The sequence below is a fragment of the Vanellus vanellus genome, assembly GCF_965231255.1.
Source record: "Vanellus vanellus genome assembly, chromosome: 15".
Lineage (NCBI taxonomy): Eukaryota > Metazoa > Chordata > Aves > Charadriiformes > Charadriidae > Vanellus > Vanellus vanellus.
The window spans coordinates 14,419,225-14,438,592 of record NC_138920.1 but is presented as its reverse complement, the minus strand read 5'-3'; the positions used below and the strand labels follow the sequence as shown (position 1 = coordinate 14,438,592).

At 57.4% G+C, this 19,368-nt stretch overlaps 1 protein-coding gene across 2 annotated transcripts in view; it reads left to right on the top strand.

Annotated features, from left to right (window-relative positions):
* Positions 1-18,428, top strand: part of ZNF512B (zinc finger protein 512B) — a 31,183-nt gene extending 12,755 nt beyond the window's left edge. Inside the window, exons 9-16 of one of the 2 annotated variants that reach the window (XM_082490941.1) lie at positions 252-344; positions 1,198-1,296; positions 2,024-2,311; positions 2,940-3,131; positions 9,950-10,051; positions 11,079-11,141; positions 13,481-13,579; positions 13,913-18,428. In XM_082490941.1, coding sequence (XP_082347067.1) covers positions 252-344; positions 1,198-1,296; positions 2,024-2,311; positions 2,940-3,131; positions 9,950-10,051; positions 11,079-11,141; positions 13,481-13,579; positions 13,913-14,206 — 1,230 coding nt within the window. In that variant the 3' untranslated portion in view covers positions 14,207-18,428. The remainder of the gene's footprint in view (positions 1-251; positions 345-1,197; positions 1,297-2,023; positions 2,312-2,939; positions 3,132-9,949; positions 10,052-11,078; positions 11,142-13,480; positions 13,580-13,912) is intronic. The other variant, XM_082490942.1, reaches the window with a different exon arrangement.
* Positions 18,429-19,368: the final 940 nt, after the last annotated feature.

Below are 19,368 nucleotides of genomic sequence, written 5' to 3'. Positions count from 1 at the left end.
AAAATGGAATGTTTGCCAAAAGCTGGGGCATGTGGGTTTGATAACAGTATCCAGGATAACAGAGAGAAAACTGAGCTGCAGGCTGGGATTGGGATGGGGGACAGGGACGCTGTGTTGCCTGCTGGATCCCACCACTGGGTACTGCTGCAGCAACAGCTCCCCATGGGGCTCAGTGATGAGCAGCAGCCGCCATTGGAAAAACGAATGGTGAACCGTGGCCTCCCTGGTGACTTGCCTCTTAATTCCTTCAGCTGCAGGATGCCTTGAAGTGTCAACACTGCAAAAAACAGTTCAAGTCCAAAGCTGGGCTGAATTACCACACCATGGCTGAACACGTCAGCAAGGTAAGAGAGCTGGGCTGCTCTCGTCTCGCACCTCATTTCTTGATGCAGAAGGTTAAGCAATCAGCAGTTAGCTTTCCTTTGGCTTTGCAAAGGAGGGATTCGCAACACCGTCTTTGCAGCCTTTCGCATACTGCTCAGTCCAGGTGGTAGCCTTCCCCCTTCCCTGCCGAGCAAAGCCATTCTCTCCCAGACAGCTGGTTAGGCTCATGTTGATCCCTGGGAGTAGAGCAGAGGACCAGAAAAAAAATTATTTCGAATCTCAGAACGGGGGAAGATTCGGTGAGTACGGTGAGGCAGATTTTGAGTGGCAAAGCTCTGCCTCCAAAACTGTGCCCACAAATCTGGGACTGATGGGTTCTGCCTTGCACAAATCTCAAAATCCAGTCTTCAACTCTCCACCATGCATGTGAGAAGCAGCCACAAAATCTATCATGAATAAAATCTGGCAGGCACCAGCTTAGATGCTGTTCTTAAAAATCCAGTCACATATGTCTCTGAGATACCAGGGCAAGGCATAACTACATTTCTACATGTCCCATGCTTACCAGTTGTGACTTGTCTTTTACCTGTGCATTAATCTCCTGCTCTTCAGTCTGGCTGGTGAATCCTCCATACAGGAACTACTCCTGGGCTTCTCAGCTGGCCCTTTGGGTGCAAACACAGGAAAGGCATGAGCAGATCTGGCACGTAACAGTGAAGGCATTGGCATACAGTAAAGCAGTGGGAGATCCACCTCTTCTAACAAGAGGTTCTCCCTGGCCAAGGGCAGCTCCTGCAAGGCAGAGGTTTACCACCCACTCCTGGCACAGAGGACATGAGTAAATGGTTGACTCTGTCACTTCCTTGTTTCCAGCCTGTTCCTGTGGAAACCGCTGGACTTGGTGAACAGGAAGAGCGGGAAAGGCTGAGGAAAGTGCTAAAGCAGATGGGAAAACTGAAATGCCCCAATGAGGTACGAGAACGATTCCTGTTTCTCGTTATGTGAAAAAGTGGAAGGAGTGAGTCCCAACGTAGAGGGGGACGTGCACTCTCCAGGCATCCCTTGGTGCGCTCTTGATTTTTCTGCCTTAGCTCAGCCATCCCGGTCCCCACCCTGCTGGCTCTGTGCGTGCCGGTGATGGGCTGTCCCGGCAGGAGGGTGGATGTAGGGCAGGTTGAGGAGCGCTGAAGGGCAGGTTCTGCCTCCTGAACTCGGGAAGGGGCACAGTCGGCACTATCCTGGGCACAGTGTAAAACTAAACCAAACCACACCTAAAAACGGTCACGAGCTGGTTGCAGACAAGTCACGAACAGGTAACGGGGGTGTATGGCAGAGGTTTGTCCCCGCAGATGCTTTACTCTCTGCGCAGGCAGTGCCTCTCCAACGCCCTCCCCTCCCGCTGCCCGCTGTGCGTCTGTCTGGAGAGCTCTGTCGGTGTGTTGGGGTGGGTAGTGCCGAGGATGGGGACTGCTCCCCCTGTCCCTCCGCGGTGCTGTCGTGCCTGTGCGTGGCTCTTTGGGGCAGAGGGACTGGCTCGCGATGCCCCGTTGCTTGGAGGGGATGGGTTGGCAGAACTGTTCTGCAGAGGGGGCTCCTCAGAACGTGTTTCTCCCTGGAGCGATGGCACCCCAAACATTTTCAACATGAGCACATAAAGCCTCAGCCCTCCTTAACCCTCCCCTTCTCCCCATCTCCGTAGGGCTGTGTGGCCAACTTCTCCAGCCTGATGGGCTACCAGTACCACCAAAAGCGGTGTGGGAAGCAGCTCGCCGAGGCTGACAAGCCTGTCTTCAGCTGTCCACACTGCGGCAAGAAGTACAAATCCAAGGCCGGTCATGACTACCATGTGCGGTCAGAACACACGGCCTCGGTGAGCCCCCTGGACGCCTCCGCAGCCCGAGGAGCGGGGCCATCCCCCCCCGGGGGTGACTGCAGAGCTGCAGAGCCTGTGGGCAGGACAGAGCCGGGCAGGGCCGGGCCGGGCAAGGCAGGTGCAGACGTCGGACCGATGTTGTTTTTTCCCTCTCGTCACCACGCGCGTGTATTGTACCATGCGGTGTCAGGGGGAATGGGCTACAGCCCTCTCCGCCCCTCCAAAAAAGCAAGATGCTGCGTTTACAGGAGTGGAGCGGTCCGCAGCATTCCTCTTCCCTGGTGCCCACAGGGCTGTGCTGCAGCCCACCCCTGCATCCGTGCTCTGCAGGGAAAAAAAGTAGAGCTCGGGCCGCTCCCTCGGCAGCAAGCAAGCGCCGGCTGCTTGCCAGCGCTGGGGTGGCAGGATCCGTCCCTGGGGAGCATCCTTTTCTGTTCTGTTGATCCCTACTGACAGTGCATCCAACGCTAATAACTCCCTAACTAATAAATGGAGACGTTTATACACGTGGGAGCGTGAAAGGACGCAGTCAGTCTAACACAGTCTGCTGGGCTGAGGGAGGCGGGGGTGCTCCCCTCGTTCCCGTGCTCAGGCAAGAGGCGCGCTGGTGTCTCTGCAGCCCCCGCCTGCACAAAGCAGGTCTGCAAACGCACAGCCCAAACCCCAGCATCCCCGTCCCGGGGCCAGAGAGCTCACCTCTTCTCCCCTTGTCATGCCCTTCCTGACTCTGTCTCTGTTGCAGCCTCCGGAGGAGCCAGAGGTGAAGCCGGAGCCTGTCCCCGTAGAAGATTTTGAAAGAACCCCAAGCGGCCGCATTCGTCGGACATCAGCCCAAGTAGCTGTTTTCCACCTTCAGGAGATAGCGGAGGACGAGCTTGCTAAGGATTGGACCAAGCGGAGGATGAAGGATGACCTGGTGCCTGAAACAAAGCGGGTAAGAAGCCTTTATTTCTTCTTTTCTTTGCACTAGCTGTACGCAGCGATCCTGGGATGCCAGCACGGCCCCAGCTGGCTGAGGGCTCATGTGTCTCATTTTCCATGCCTTAAATCAATTAGTGGTGATGGCAAATTTATTGCTAAAGAGCCCACCCAGCACAGACTGAGCCCCAGTAGTCTGGAGGCTCCGTACAAGCCTGGCAGCAGGCAGCTTTGCCCTTTCCACTGACAGGACCCAAATGTAAATGAAGCAAAAGGTGGTGGTTTGTGGGCAGTGGAGAGATCTCAGAGTCCAGCCCCGAGGATGTTGTGGAGTGAAGTCGGTTCTGGTCTGTGCTCAGCAGTGAAGTAGGGGCTGACAGCCAAGAGGAGCACGTGAAGAGAGCAGAGGATGGATCTGAAATGATTTCCCTCACACTGTCAGAGAGCAAAGACGCCCCGGGTGGAATTTCCTCCCTTCTGTATCTTTTTCTGGGCTTCCCTGGAGGTAAAGGACCTGCAGCATCGCTGGAGCAGTGCTCCTGCAAGTGGAGGACACCAGAGCGTGGAGGCAGGGCTGAGCCCTGCAGTCCCCAGCAGCGATGCACATGTGGCCTGGTGTTGTGGGATCTGTGCAGCGAAAGTTGGTGCCCTGGCAGTCTTGAGCTTCATGGAGGCGTTGGAGTAACGTGTTAAATCAAGGAGGTGGGAGGAGGTGATTCCTAGGAATGTCCCAAAGCTGAAATTCCCTCCGGGAACACTCCTTCTGGACCATAAAAGGAATGAAGCAGCAGTAAATCATAAACCTTTTTAGTGTAAAAGGAAAAAAAAGAGACGGAGTGGGAGTTCACTAATCCTGTGGTCAATACTTTTTGGCCAGCACTGGGACTCAACGCAGAGCCATCCTGCAAGTCTCTGCTCGAGCTGCAGCCTGTTTCCTAAGCAAGTAACTCTGCAGTTAGGTGCCAGGTCTTTTCCGTGCTCTGAACAGTTGGATATCTCCAGTGCTCCAAAATTCACTCTGGGCAAGATACTGGGCACTCTGCAAAGATGGGAGTGAGGTGCAGAGGGCAGCAGGGTAAAGCTTTGCCGCAGCAGGAGAGCATGGCGGTGCCTCTGCCGTGTGCACACAGAGCTCAGGACAGCCCCAGCCCAAAGGACCTGCCTCAAGCCAGGAAAACAGCCCAAGTCCCGGAGCCAGCCTGGAGAAGCAACACAGCTTGCCCCAGGAAAATGGGTGGCACAACAGCAGAGCTTCAGCCGAAATGCCTTCCCGCTGCCACAGCCTGTCCCCTGCTGTCCTGGCATGTGTGTGTTCTCGGCAGAAGTGCCACCGTTGTCCTGCAGAGACCTGGTGCAGCTCAGCCTGGCTCAGCTCCCAGTTTGCATGCGGTGGGCAGCTGAAAAACCAGCACAGAAACAAACCAGCATCTTCTTTACCCACCTTGGCTTCCCAGTGAGGTGGCTGGTGCAGAAGGGGATCCGGCCACAGTGGTGCCGTCCGCCTTGGAGCAGAGCTGGAGGTTTTAGGGCCAGAACTGGTGGCAAACTTTTTATTTCCCCAGTGCTTGGTGTTGTCGTTGTTGGTTTCCAAATGAATTCAGCTGCAATGCATTTATAACATAAAAAAATCAAGCGCAAAGTAGCTGTTTCATTTCATATACTGTGGGAGGAGAGATGTGGTGCTCTCTTCCCCCCCCTCCAGCTTCAGCACTTGCATTCCTCTCTTTCCTCCTTGAATTGCTCCCCTTACTCTTGACTTTGGGTAGTTTCTGTTTGAATTGAGGGAGCAGCCAGGAATCCCAATCCCAGGACAAGGGGCCCATGTGCAAACTGACATATAAAGGCATCATAAAGGTCTCAGCCGCTGGCATAATTGCTCCATGAAACACTGGTTGTGGTGGTGGAGTTTTTTATGAGACATTTCTTGTGTTCAGAGTCTAATTGTTTAAGTTTAATTGAGCTCCATCTCTGCACTAAGAAACAAAGAGAATTGCTGTGAGGTTGGCGGGAACAGGTTTGCCTTGAAGATGGGCGAGGGGGGAGTTGGACCAGCTCCCAGGTGGCAAAACAAGGCTCTTGGGCTGGCGGATCGGACCTTGGGTCCTGCACAGGCTGCTCTCCCTGGCTGTGCTTGGCCGTGTGTCTCAGATGGATTTCAGAGAAGGTCAGCGCAGTGGGCGAATACGTATGTAGCTGTGAGTGTGCCTGTGGGTACGTCTTGCAGTGCCTGTCACGTTCCCTTGACAACACTCTAAAATATAATCTGTTCAGTCTATGACATTTTTTCTCGACGAGTGATGCTGGAAGGAGGTGGGAGGCAGGTTCTGCCTGGGGAGGCTGGTGGGAGCTTGCTGACTTCAGCACACTCTGCGCTGCTCTGCTGAGCAGCGTTCTTGCATTACGTTTACAAGTTGCTTCAGTTCTTGCATCTACGTTTACAAGTTGCTTCAGTTGAGGGTGTGGAAAAAACCCTCCCAACTGCATGCGACTCAAACACGGCAGCAAGCGCCCAGTTTGACCCTGTTACAGCCCCTAAAATAGCCCTTCCCTCAGAACTGGCTTCAGCTGTGCTGGCAGGACAGCTCTGTGGCGGGTCCAGCCCCAGGCAGCACAGGAGGCTCGGAAGAGCGGACAGCGTCCCCGCATCCCTGTGCCACCACCCCATGGAGCGCGTGTGGTGGCCATCCCTCCAAGGGAGCTGACAACCCAGAGCCACCAAAGCGGCAGAAAGACAAACACCAGTTAACTGTGACCGGGGTGGTAGGGCTGATGGTTTCCAGAAGAGCTGCCACACCACTGCGTCTTCTTCCCACGGGCCGTACCCAGCTGTTGGGAGTGTGCTGCTGGGCCCACAGTCCCCCTTGCTGGCTTGGACCTGGAGAGAGGTGGGATGTCAAGGGACTGGCAGCAGATTTCAACTGCTCCTGCACCATCTCAGCAAGACCTGAGGATTTCCAAGGTTGTGGAGGGCTGGACACTTCCGAGCTCCGGTTTGTAACTAGTGATGGCTGGATGCACCCAGACTTGCTGCGGCGCTGGACCTGCTCTGTCCCCAAGCTCTCCAGTTACCCGCCACGGTCCCAGCAGTCAACATGGATTTCAAGGGAGCTGATGAAGAAAGCCACCCCTCCTCTCCATCCCTTCTCCAGGCAGCAAAGCTTTTCCCCAGAGGAAAGCAAGCAACTCCTCAGCAAGCTGAAGGGATACGGGGGTTCGCAGCCCTTCAGTCCACATGGCCCCGCTGCAGCCCCTGCACCGTGGCTCACCCTCGTGGCCACGTGGCAGCCGGTCCCAGCTGGGGAGAGGGACTTTGGGTTTGGATCCCGTTGGTGGCCCGTGGTGGGATGCATTCGCCTTTCCCCGAGAGGATGGATTCCTTCGCACCAAAGCAATGGCATTAGAATAAACGATTGCTGCTCGATCCCAGGCCCTGCGCTGCCTTCATTCTGCACTAACCAAATCCAGCATTTCTAAATATACACTGGAGTCTTATTTTCTCGCTCCGATCTTTATTTGCCTCTGGATAAGCTGAAACAGATGGGTGTTTCACAACGGCCGCTTGCTGGGGATGTCAGATGGGGAAGGGCACACCCCTGCTGCTTTTCTGGGAAAAATCCCCTTTCCAGAAGCTCCGTGAAGATGATGCCGATCCTTCGACCCTCCTCTGGCCTTCACTGGGGCCATCGCCTGCCCATGAGCAGTCTCGGGGCTGCTGCAAAAGGAGTGAGAGGCTGGCAGGTTCCCAGCCCGGTGGTGAAGGCAGGCGGTGGTGGGCTCTGGGATCTGGTGGGAGATGATGCCCTTACACATTTTGGAGGCTGGACTGAGAGAAACAGCCCCGTCAAGCAGAGGGAAGAGGCATCTAAGAGATGAGAGGGGAGAAAACACCATGGAAATCCCACAGTTTCATGGTGTGATGCTTTTCCTTTGGAGCTCAAGGTGGGGTGGGCTTGTTTCAAAGTGCCACAAGCTCTGTGCTGGAGGTGGTGGTGGGCTCCTGCAGCCCAGGCAGCCCTCATGTCTCACAGAGGGATGCAGAGCTCATCCATGTCTGTGAGGTGCAAGGGTACCCCCTGTGCCACCCCACGGCTCAGGGTCTGGGTGTTGCTGCAGGGCTGGGGACAGCCACGGAGGCTCCACGTCGCTGTGGAGCCTGGGTGCTGTGTGGCAGGGTGACAGGGGTCCGGAGCGAAGGGCTGCCGGAGGCCAGTCATGAAGCTAAAGGGAAAAAGTTGTCTCCAGGCTCGAGTTTTTAAGAAAACCCCATCCTGGAACCAGGGTAAATTCCAGAGCAGAAGAGCCTGGCCAGGGTTCGTCCCCCAAAACAATGGCCCTGCGATCCATGCAGGAGCCAGGCTGAGCCCTGCGGACTCATGTCACTGGTGGGCCAAACCGGATCCCAGCTCCAGCTGTGGACCCAGACCTCGGCAGGGCTGTCTGTCCTTCCTCCCCTTGCTCGGCAGCGCCGTGTGGTGTGACCCATCTGCCCGGAGCTGCGTATGGGACCCGGCTGCCAGCCAGCGCCCCTGGGTGTGTTTTGGCTTCGCCTCCCGGACAGCATCAGCCGTGGTTTCCGCGGGGCGATGGGAGAGCAGTGTCTCGCACTGGGGACCTCAGTAAGGCTTCCAGGGGAGTTTGTTGGCCGGGGCTGAGGCAGCCTGCATGGTTCTCATTTACTGTGATATATTTTGGGGAAGGGGAGAGCTGTCTAGGGAGTGGAGAGGATTGAAATATGAAAGTTTAATTAAATAAAACTGTCAGTCAAAGAAAACAAGCCTTCCCATCCCAGCATCCTTCGACTGTTCAGAAGAGATGGGCTGCAGCCAAAACCAGTTGTAGTCGTTTAATGATTTGGCCATGAAGATTTTCACTTACAGGCTGTTTGAGGAAAATAAATGGAAAAAAAAAAATATTCCATGCCTGGGGCTCCCTCTTAATAGAGACATAAAGATGACTTTGACATTCCCTGAACCGCAGCGCCCCGGGAAGACATGGGATTTGCATGTTATTGTGCAGGACTGTTGGAGAAGAGCGGGGAGGGATTTTTCTCTGGAGTGGGAAGCCGGAGCAGCAGAGTCCGCATCTCTGAACATCCCCCCTCATCTCTTCCCCGGGGACGCGCAGAGGGAGAGGTTGTTGCTGGGGCTGTATGCGGTTACCGTTCATGTTTGCTCATTCATGGGATTGATTGGTTTTTAATTAAGGAGGCCGTTTGGCATCCCAGCTCTCAGTATCAATGACAAAAAGGGACTCCTGTGTTCTCCCCCGGAGGTGGCATTGCCTTCCCCGGGCGGGGGACCAAGCGGTTGGTAGATGCACCATCCCAGTGCTTCAAAGAGCTCTGCTGGCATCTCCCCCAGCTGCGAAGCATGACAGAATAGCAGCACGCTGGGGCTCAGGGGATTTTTCCACATCCGTCCTTACGAGCGTTCGAAGCACTGTTTCGCAAGGCCCTTTGCCCCTGCCCCTCGCGCGGAGCCCAGCTCTCCCTGGGCTCCCTTCTCCTCCAGCCGTGTGCCGAGGTGGGGGCTGCGGGGGCTTGTGGATCACTTAAATTTCAGTGGAAACGAGTGGTTGGTGTCTGAGCCCTCAGTGGGAGCTCCCCTTTGCAGGGAGGTTTGGGAGCAGCCTGTTCGGGGGAGCTGGACAAAGGCAAATTTGCAACTTTATCAGCACGTTCAGGAAAAAAATCACAGCTGGAAAAGAAATCCAGCCAGCCGCTTCCCTGCCATGTCGGAACCACAAGTTCCGGGTCCTAGGGGCATGTTTCAAAAACGGAGCCTGGGTTTGCACCTCTCTGCGAGCGCCGTTTGTCTGTGCATCCTCCCCGGCCAGCTCAGACGTGTCGATGCAGCCGTGCCCCGCGCTCGGAGGTGCTCCGGGAGAGCAGCACGTGCTCGAGTACCTGTGCCTGTAGTGTGCCACGGGTGAGCTCACCCAACCCTGCTCCGACTCGGGGCAAGTTTGAGGCTTGGGACCCGAGCAGCATCCATGGGTCCTAGCAGAGCTCTCTAGGTCAGGCTGGGAGTTGTGCTGACGTGGTCGTGCTGCAGGCAGGCAGGCAGGCAGGCAGCTCAGGCTGCAGGCAGAGCACCCCAGTGTCCCCTGCGGACCTTGCCACGGTGGCAGGTGGGGACCAGCCCCACGGGTAGGGCCAAGCACAGCGGTTGCAAGGCACAGAGATGCCGCAGCCACGTTTGCTTGGGCTGTACATGCAGAAATGGAGTTGGGAAGGCCGGTCCGCTATGCTAAACCTCAAAGTCGCTAATAAAGCAGTAATTAAAAGCACTTGGAAAGAGCAGGCCTGCCAGAAGGAGAGGCAGAGACACAAGAGCCTTTCATTGTTTAACGGGTTGTGCCCATTCATCGGTGGAAGACAGCCATGGAGGCTCTTGGCGTCCATCCCCTCTGCCCAGCGTGCAGGGTTGTTTATTCTCCCAGTTATGAAACACGGCAGCAGGACCGCGCCAACACAATGCACCAAAAACGCTGGGTCCGGGCCTGGCCCCATGATGGGGCACACACCCGGGAGCAGGAGCCTCTCCTTTCCCGTTTGCCAGAGCCACGTGGAGGTGGCTGCGGCACTGGGGGCTGCAGCCCTGCTCCTTGCCGGCAGCCACCCCCCAGCCCGGTGGCACAGCAGCAGGCAGAGCCACCCCCCTGCTGTGCGATGTCCCGGGGGGAGAAATGACATCTCCGGGGGAAGCCTCCCAACTAGTTTTCAGCTCCGATTCGCTTCTCCTGGGGGGGATAAGACCCATGTGAAGAACGAGGACTCCACCAAGGTCCGGACTGGTGTGTGCCGCTCTGCTAATCATCTTCTATTGTTTGCAGCTCAATTACACCCGACCGGGGCTTCCAAAGCTCAATCCGAGGCTGCTGGAAAACTGGAAGAATGAAGTGAAGGAGAAGGGCCGCATCAACTGTCCCAACAATGTAAGGATCACGTCTGTTCTTCTCTGGGCCGGCTGGTCTCAATCTGCAGGGGGACGTGGGAGTTTTGGGGGCAGCAACCCACCAATGCCAGGTTCTTGTTGGGCCCCAGATGAAGCTGGCAGTGATGCTCAGACCCTCGTTTCACCTCCTCTCCCTGGGGTTGCTGCTGTGCCTGGTTGAAGCGTGTCTCACCTTTGGGACCCTCCTGGTGTGCTTGAGTCACCAGGCTTGGGGACCAGGCCACCCTGTCCCCAGCTACCCTTGGACTGACAGTTCAGCATTGCCCAGTTCGGGCTCTGGAGCTGCCTTTGGGAAGCTCCTGAGGTCCAGACAGGGCAAAGGCTGAACGCTCTGTGCTTGAGAGCCTTTTTATGCAGAGAACCTGCTTTTCCCAGAGTAAACCCGTGGCTGGTTTTAGGCCATTCTTTTTAAAGCCCTGGGACAGGCAAAGACCTCGGGGACGTGGTGCATGCGCTTCATCTTGCTGTAAAAGGCAGCCTTGGCCTGAGCTTGCAGGGAGGTGAACTCCACCCTCGTGCTGGGCCGTTGATTTATCATCTCAAACAAAGCCTTGCTAATGGGAGTTTTGAACGGGGCTGTTACCGCAAGGCCGGGGAGACGGGCTGGCTAATTAATGTCATACACAGGCACTTTGAAAAGACATTGCTCAGAAACTGGTCATGCTGCTGCCCGGGTGATTTCTCTTCTCCGTTAAGCGTCTGCTGTGGCTCCAAGAACTCCTGTAGCCCAGCAGGACCTCCTGACTCCTCACAAATGTACGTTTTCCACGGAGACATTTAGGGAGACATTTTTCAACCCGTTGCAGAGGGATGTGGCCACATGACTCCCATTAGCGCTAATAGGAAACGTGTGACCAGAGCCCTCCGCGTCTCGCAGAGCATTAACCTCATGCTGCTTAGCCTGGACCGGTGGCCTTGCTGACACAGCGGGCTCCTGGCCCCGGCATGGAGGAAGGCAGGGAGACAAGGGAGGATCGTGGCAAACCCTGCTTTGTTTCTTCCCACAGTGCTGTGAAGCCATTTACTCCAGCGTCTCGGGGCTGAAAGCTCACCTGGCCAACTGCAACAAGGTAGGTCCCTCCTTTTACAGCCTGGGCTCAGAGCTGGGGTTGGGGTTTGGTTTTCTCTCCCCGCTGGCTCATTTGGAAGCAACAGACCAAGGGATAACGGCATGGGTTAAAGGATCACGACCGCTGGGAGGGCTGGCCAAGCAATGCCACTGCCCATCGAGTTGTCATCGCTCAGCCCGATGAGATACAGCTCATACACCATCCCTGTCCAGCCACTCGCCCTCAGCACCATCCTCCTGAGCAGGATCAAACCCACAGCCACAGGCAGCCGAAGGCAGAGAGGCTCAAGCTGAGCAGACGGGATGGAGGGGATTTAGCTACTGCCCCAGCCCTGGAGGAGAGGTCTTGCAACACAGATGTCTCACCCAAGGGCCCAGACCTCCAACACACCGAGTGCCTTGGAGACGGGGCAGCGGGAGCGAGCCCACCTCCCTCGCAACCTCCCACCTCGGCGTCTGCGTCCCGCAGCAGCCCCTGCCCAGCACGGCTCTCGCAGCCCCCGAGTTGTTTGTGAGCCCTCGGCTACCAAGTGTGGCCAGCACCTCTGATGCAGCTGCGCATCGACCGCAGCAGCTCAGAGCCGGGGAGCTGAGCATCGGAAGCTGAAGGTTTCCGGAGGCAGGTGGGAATCGGGAGTTTTTCTCCGTTGATTTGGGTGGCCCTGCAGCACCTCTGGAAGCCCAGCAGCTTCCCCAGCTGGAGGGACACTGGTGCGGCACCTCTTGGGGATGGAGCTGAGGCTGGAAGAGGCGGCGGGTCTGTGCAGACACCAGTGCCCTCTCGCTCAACGGAGCAGCAACGCTGCGGGCTGCAGTGAGCTCCGGTGGCCTGCAGCCGCTACAGGGGAGGGATCGGGAGCTCAGTGTAGGTCCCTCAAATTGGAACTGAGTAAGAGCTGGTAAAGCTTTATACCCTGAAACATTTCCAGCTGCAGCTTCCATTGAATGGAGCTTCCAGGAGGCAGCTCCAATACATACCCCGTGGTTATTAAAAACACAAACTCCCGCGTTCCTCCAACACTAGCTGGAACATCAACCCCTAATGAGATCATTTAGAAAATGAGCTGCAGAGATCCGGCAGAAGAAGCTGTATTTATGCGGGATAAAAGTGCAAACACAGGAGACTAGGGCAGTTCCTTTGCTAGCCTGCACCGTCTCTGAGGGAAAATGGAGCCATTTTCTGGCTGGTACTGTGCACAGAAAGCAGCCAGGCGTTTGCACGAGCGTTTTCTTTAACCGCAGAGCTGCACCCTCCAGGTCTGGTGAGTCCGGCGTAGCCGGGGTCGGGTACTGGGGCTCAGCACTGGGGGAGTTAGCTGCTTCGTGTCCCCCACGCACTGCTGTCAGTAGGACTCTTGCCCTCGCAGAGGGTTTAGTTTTTGCAACGGATACGCGTGCCACCAAACCTGGCGTAACTTGCACAGCCCCTCCTGAGCTGGCCTGTGATCTCCGCTGTAAAATCCCGCAGAACCGGTTGAAATACATCGAGCCTTATCGAGAGCGGAGGGTGCTCCCAGGCAGCGCCCCATCCTCAGCGGGATTGATGTGCTGAGGGGATTTTTGCATGAGTATTTCTGAAGCCAACCAGCAGCAGAGCCAGGCCTGCCCGCGTCCTGCCTGTCCCTGAAATAAAAGACCTGTCTAACTCCAGATTTACAGCCCGGAGCCAGCTATGGAGAAATTCCCAGGGAACATATATATCGCCTGGAGGGGCCCATCCATAAACCCCTCGTCAATAGAGAGCACATTATCTCCCCTGTGCCTTGAACTGCGGCAGAGCCGGGAGATCAGTCATCCCCACAAGGGCTCTAATGACAGAAATCCAGCAGTCGCTGCGTCTCTTTGACAGCGTAAAAGGAAAATTAGGTGAGCCTCTTGGACATAAATTAGGTGGCGGTTCAGTCCCAGGAGGTCGCAAACCCGCTGACAGTGAGGAAATGGGGCGATCAGCCCCGTCAGCCTCCCACGCGCCTGGGGACACACACGGTGTCGGCGGTGACGTGACAACCGGTGTTGAGGATGCGCAGGCAGCAAAACCTGCCGCTTGCTGCCCTCTGAGCTCGTAGGACTTGGCGCTTTGATGCCTGGCACCAGTGCCACAAAAGCTGGCTGCATGACCAGCGTGGGCTGAAATTCAGTGCAGAAGATGCAGTTGTGAGCTCCGGGCCTGGGACCAAGGGCCGGCAGAGATCTGGTGTTTTACAATTGAGTATTTATTTTCTGTTGCTTCGAGGTTCAAGCATCGACTTCCCTTTGTGGGGGGCAACAGGGCAGGGGAGCCGCCCCTCCAGGGCATTTTCGGCTCTGCTTGGGGCTGCAGAAGGATGCTTTGTCTTGCAGGGGGACCACTCGGTGGGCAAGTACCGCTGCCTCCTGTGCCAGAAGGAGTTCAGCTCTGAAAGCGGGGTCAAGTACCACATCATCAAGGCTCACTCGGAGGTAAGGAAACAGCTGGGGATGTTCCAGGCTGGTCCCTGCTCCAACACGCCCGTTCTCAGGCTGCCCCGCTCCATCCATCAGTGTCTGCCGAAAGCAGAGCGCAGCAGGTCCCAGCAGCATCAGCAATGCTGTGACAGTCTTGGGGGGAACCTCCCTGTCCCCCTTCGGGTCCCTGACACCCCCACGACAGTTGCAGCTGCTGAGCGCTGGCCAGTTTGTCCTTGGGGAGGTGATGCTGGTGGGGCATGGGGTGGTCCAAGCATGGGCATGGGCTGTGCGTGCCGGTGTCCGGCCCCGGGATGGTCACTAACCCCCGTGTCACCCCACGGACAGAACTGGTTCCGAACCTCCGCAGAGGCCAGCCGGAAAAAGAAAAGCAGGGAACAGCTTTCTTCCAGCAAAGAAGAGAAAAAGAAAAGCACAAGCGGGAAGAAAAGGGGGAGGAAACCCAAGGAGAGGCCTCCAGAAACGTCCCCGAAGGGCAGAGAGACCGTGGCAGCAAAGACTAATCACAAGAAAACGCTCGAGCACTGGGAAGGCTCCCGAGGCAGCCCTGACGGGGACGAGCGCATCCCCAAACACCCGAGCCAGCGGAAAGGGGGAGCCAGCAAGATGCCCGAGAAATGAGCAGCTCAGAGACTCGTCTCCAAGGATTCGTTTACAACCCAGGGTAACAGGGTGGGGGTCTCTCCCAGTTTTCTGTGCCCCCTGTCCCACCTCCCCCCCCCACCCTCCACTCACCCCCTTTTTACAAAAAAAAAAGAAAAAAAAAGAAAAAAAAAAAAGAAAAAAAGAGACAGAAAATACCAATTAACCACTTTAAACAAGTCACACACCTTGTTTCACACTGGAAAACAAACAGGATCAAGCAAGCTGGACCGTTCTCCACCCCCTGCCCCTGTACATACCCCTCTGCCCACGCCCCTGCCCGGCAGGACCCTGCTGCCTTCCCCCCTGCCCTGCCCGTGACTTTCCTTCGTACTCCCTGCGCCAAACTGGTGACGCTTGAGCGAAAGAAAAGTGCAATAGCAGCGGGACCCCCTTGGATGGGGTCTCTCTGCAGCTGCCTGCCCGGGCGGGGGGCTGCCTGCCGCGGTGCTGCCTGCTGCCTGCCTCTCCGGGCAGCCTCCGGCGCGCTCCAGCCTCCCGCTGCAGGCAGCGCCTGCATCCCTGCTCCCAGGGTGATGTTTCCAAAGATGTTTGACCTGTGCAAGAAAGTGGTCAGAGGGACAGTAGCGTCTGGCAGTAGATGCTGTGGGATCCTGGTCATGTTTTCCCCGCAGCCTCGGGCTGAGAGGCAGCGTGCTTTGGCAGGGTCGGGCTCCGTGGCGTTTGTGGCCGGCTCAGTGCAGGGGTTTGTGTCGGCAACGCGAGGCACGGGCAGAGGAACGAGCAGGGAGCGTGGCACGGGGCCGGCAGAGCATCATCCCGAGATGCAGGGGTTGGCTGCGGCTGCGAGAGGAGGTGCGGGAGGTGTGAGCACCCCTGGAAGTCGAAGGGGGTTGCTGTAGGATGGGTCAGGTTGGAGGGTTTAACCGAAAGTTGTGGGAATGCCCTGAGCGCCGTGGAGCATCGCGGTGACACTGTGTGGGGGTGTGATGCACCCCGATGCTCAAGTTGTCTTTGCAAACGTAGCCGGACATGGAGCACTGCAGCAGCGATGGCAGCCAACCACTGGGGGGATCCAGCTGGTGGAAAGGGTGATTCAGGGTCCCCGTCGTGTCCCACCCAAAAGATGCTGAAGGCCCAGGAAGGAGGAATGGGGTTTTCAGTCACCCAGCTGTGGCCACGGGAGGTGTGTAATGGGGACAGGGGGGCAGCATCAAGTGACAATCATGAATCCTGCTTTCGGGCATCTTGCACTCACCTTGTCCCTCCGGGCTGGGACCCACCGTGGGGTGAGTCTCGGCTCCCCTGAGATGCATCCAAGCCCCTGACCATCTTCCTCGGGGACAGGGAGGCCCCGCACAGCGTGCTGTCCCTTGCTTGTTCTCTTTCCCTGGGTTTTTCTTTGCATCTGTACTAATACCGTCGTAACACCTCGCTCTGGCCTGGAGGGAGCCATCCCCGGACCGGGATGTGTCTGTCTCCAGACAAAAACCAGGCTACCTCTGTCCTTGGGAAACGGGCATGTTTTCTCTCAGTAAAGGAACAGAAAACCTTAATTCAATTTTTTTCCCCTGTGCAGAGCCGGGAAGGTGGCGTCGGAGGGAGGAGAGCTTCTGCTTTTACTTTAATCAATTAAAACCTCAACCCTCGGTTTCTTTCACGGCTCTTCACCACCTGCCAGAGGCTCAGTATCATTTCCCTGCTCCGAGGAGCCGCTTAGTGATAATTAACGTCCTTCTCCACTGGCAGGTTATTACGGCCGCGGAGGCAGGGAGGAGATGGCGGTGTCTGAAGCCAGGGCAGCTTCCCAGGGGAGATGGTGCTCCTGCTCCGGCCGCAGCTGCCGGCAGCTGGATGCCGCCATCCGCATCGCCCGGCGCGCTCAGCCGCGAGCGGGGCACGTGCCTGCGGGCGAGGGGACCCGCCTAAGCGCTGCTGGTTGCGCCGGGCTTTGAAGCAATTAGTGAGAAGGCTTAATTAGTCACCGCGGCTCAACCTGTTTGCTGCTTGCATTTCATCCGATCCTTGTTTTGATGGTGTCACCGGTACAAATCCTGCCTCCCCAGGGAAGGGAGGAGAGCTTCAGGAACTGTAGGACCCGTGCTCTCAGGGCTGTCTCGGTCTTCGTTGACGGGGACATGGGGACACTGTCCTGGGCGATGGTGTTTTGCTGTGCTGAGCCCGAGGGACGGCTGCCAGCGGGGCCCGTGCCTGCTCACCAAAGCAATAACCACTGGAAGGGCCAGGGAAGGGTGCTCGGGGGGTGTAGGCAGCGGGAGAATGGTGCAGAGTTGGGCACTGAAATCTCAGCCAAGGGGTGGAGGGAACCGCTGGATCCCGAAATCACGTCCCAGCGCAGGGGAAAGCCGCCGGCAAAGCTCTGCGCCCTGGCCTGGGGAGGGGGGACCCGCATCGCCCCAGCTGCTGGTTTGGACGGTCACCTTCTAATCCTCACCACCTCCCTTTGGGGATAACACGGGGTTTGATTCTCATTAGCAGGCAATTAATTGGCTTCTCATTAATTAAATTAAGAGGCAGCACTGTGTGCCGTGGTGGGGGAGATGTGGGGAAGGGCCGGCTTGGGGTCTGGCTCAAAACCCATCCCCCTGCTTCGGTAACGAAGTATCTCCAAACGAGCGCACTGGGAGGAGCGAGGGGCTGGAGCGGGGACAGCCACGGTGGCCTCGTGGGGTGACACCATCCCAGAGGGGACCCCGGGGCAGGCTCAGGGCGGTGAGGACAGTGGTCCCAGTGCTGGGGCTGTCCCCCATCACCCTCGGAGCAGGGAGATGCTCCTCACCGCCCCCCGTGACGGCAGCACCTCGGTCAAATGGAAATTTTTATGCGAAAGTGAAATCTTCAGGGCTTTTTTTTTCCCCTTAAAAGGTATTTTTCCCCTAGTAGTCATCACTCAAGAGGAATATGTTCTCCCACCGCCGCCTTCTCCATGGGACATCCTTTACTCTTCTGCTTGTCCAGGGAAGGCTCCAGAGCGATACCGGGAATACCGGCAGCTCCCTGCCCGGTGGCACGCGAGCGGCGGTGGCAGCGCTGGTTGTGCCCGTTGGGTTGTGCCTGTCCAGGAGCTCCCAGTGAGGCAGTGGCCGAGGGAAGAAACTCATCTGAATTAGGAAGGGCGGCCGAGAGCGGGTATGGGGCAAGACAGGGGACGAGCACGTCCTCTCCCCTTCCGTCCCCTCACCCGCAGGGGTTTGGAGACCCTCAGGTGCGGCAGCTCGGGACCCCCCCGGGCCTGGCACCCCCCTGCCCGCTGTGCACTGGCCCGGGGCCTGAGCCACAGGGTTGTCCCCTCCGGCAGCGGGGAGTAACGTATGGTTAATATAAAGCCCCGCGAAGGGGAGGGGGTGTTGGGGAGTGGTGTCACCCCCCCGATCCCAACCCGCTGCTGGGGGGGGGTCGCTCACGGTAAGTCAATGGGAGGGTGTGGAGGCTCAGAGCATGGCGGGGGCTGCATGGCGGCTCCGCACATCCCCGGGTGGCACCTGCCTGTGCAGCACCCTGGGGACCGTGACACGGTGGCCCCGCACCTGCACCGCTGCAGAGACCCACCATCCCACCACCCACATCCTCGAGGAAAGGGCTAAACCTCCGTGGGGTCGGGGATGGGCAGGCTGCGACCCCACGGGGAACCTCGCAGAGCCGTCCCTGAAAGCTTCGATCACAGAAACTCTCACCGCGACCACCGTTCGCCGGCGAGGTCGGCTGTGCCGTGCCGGTACGGTCATCCCCTGGGACAGGGAGTCCGGCCGCGGTGGCGCTGCCCCGGCCCGGAGCACCACTCGTGCCCATGAACGTTGGGAGCGTTTTGTTCTTTTCTTTCTCTCCTGGTGACACCCATCCCACGGCATATCCGAATGTTTCTCGTCGATGCCAGTTATTAGTGCATAAGTGTATTTTGGGGAAAAAAAGAAAATGGAAAAAAAAAAAAAAAGAATTTTCAATTTATCACTTGTAACCATATATATAAATATATAAATATATATATTAAAAAGTGTTTATTTGCAAAAAATAAAATTGTTTTAACAGTAAACTATCTTATAATAAACTCCCGATTTGTGACGATCTGTTCTTTTGTTAATCATTGACAAATCCTCAGTTGGAGAGTACTGTAACAGCAGCTCTTAACAGCCGCGCCGCCGAGCACCGCGGAGGGGTAACTCGATGTACTGTATGTATTAAAAACAGCTGTATCGAATAAATGTTTATTGATTTTTTATTATTACTATTATCATCGTTATTTCACAGTTTGGTGGGAGGGTTTGATGCGGGATCGGCCTGTTCTGTCCTTCCTCCGTGGGCTTGTGGTGGCCGGGGAAACCTCCCGGGATGGGGGGGGGATTGGAGCCTGCGCTCTGCATCCCAGTGGTGCCCCCAAAACCGGGGTGGGGTGGCTGGGGAGGGCGGGGGCAGGGACTGGTGATGCTTCCCCCACCAGCGCTCAGCACAGCCAGCAGCCCCCGGTGCCAGGAGAATCTCCGGTGCCCACAGCCCAACGCCCGGCTGCCCCCTGTTCCCATGGCAAACATCCCCCCCAAATCTGCCTCAATCCGCCCTCCCCTCAGCAGCACCCAGGGGCCAAATCCAGCACGGGACCTCTCCTCCCCTGGGAGCTTGGCGGGACCTGGGGCACCCCCCCCAGCCGCCCCAGCGTGGGAATAAATCCTCTTCCACTTCCTAATGTCTTTTTTTGGCACCGAACCCAAATAAGTGCCAGATTTAGGCCGATCTCCCCATGCTGACCGTTAACCCTGCGTTTCCCGATGGACAGTCCCCGTGGGTGGGATGGGGACTGTGGGAGCAGCGCTTGCCCTGACCCCCCCCCAAACACGCGGCCCCACAAACCTCAGCCTGGGGGACGCCGGGTGCGAGAAGAGAGCATGGTGCCAAGCAAAACCGGATTCCCCCCCCCCACCCTCCTCCCGCAGGGGGCCGGGGACCCCCAGCCTCCCCACTCCCCAGAGCCCAGGACCACCCAAGTCCCCGTTGCCCCCCGGCTCTGCTGCCCACTGCGGGGTGGGGGGTGCTGTGTGTCGCACCCCTCAGCTGCTTGGGCATGGGTGCTCCTGCAAAGCTGCCCCACAGCACCCATCTGCACCCCACAACACCCACCCATGCCCAAACCACCCACCCACATTCCACAGCACCCACCTGTGCCCACA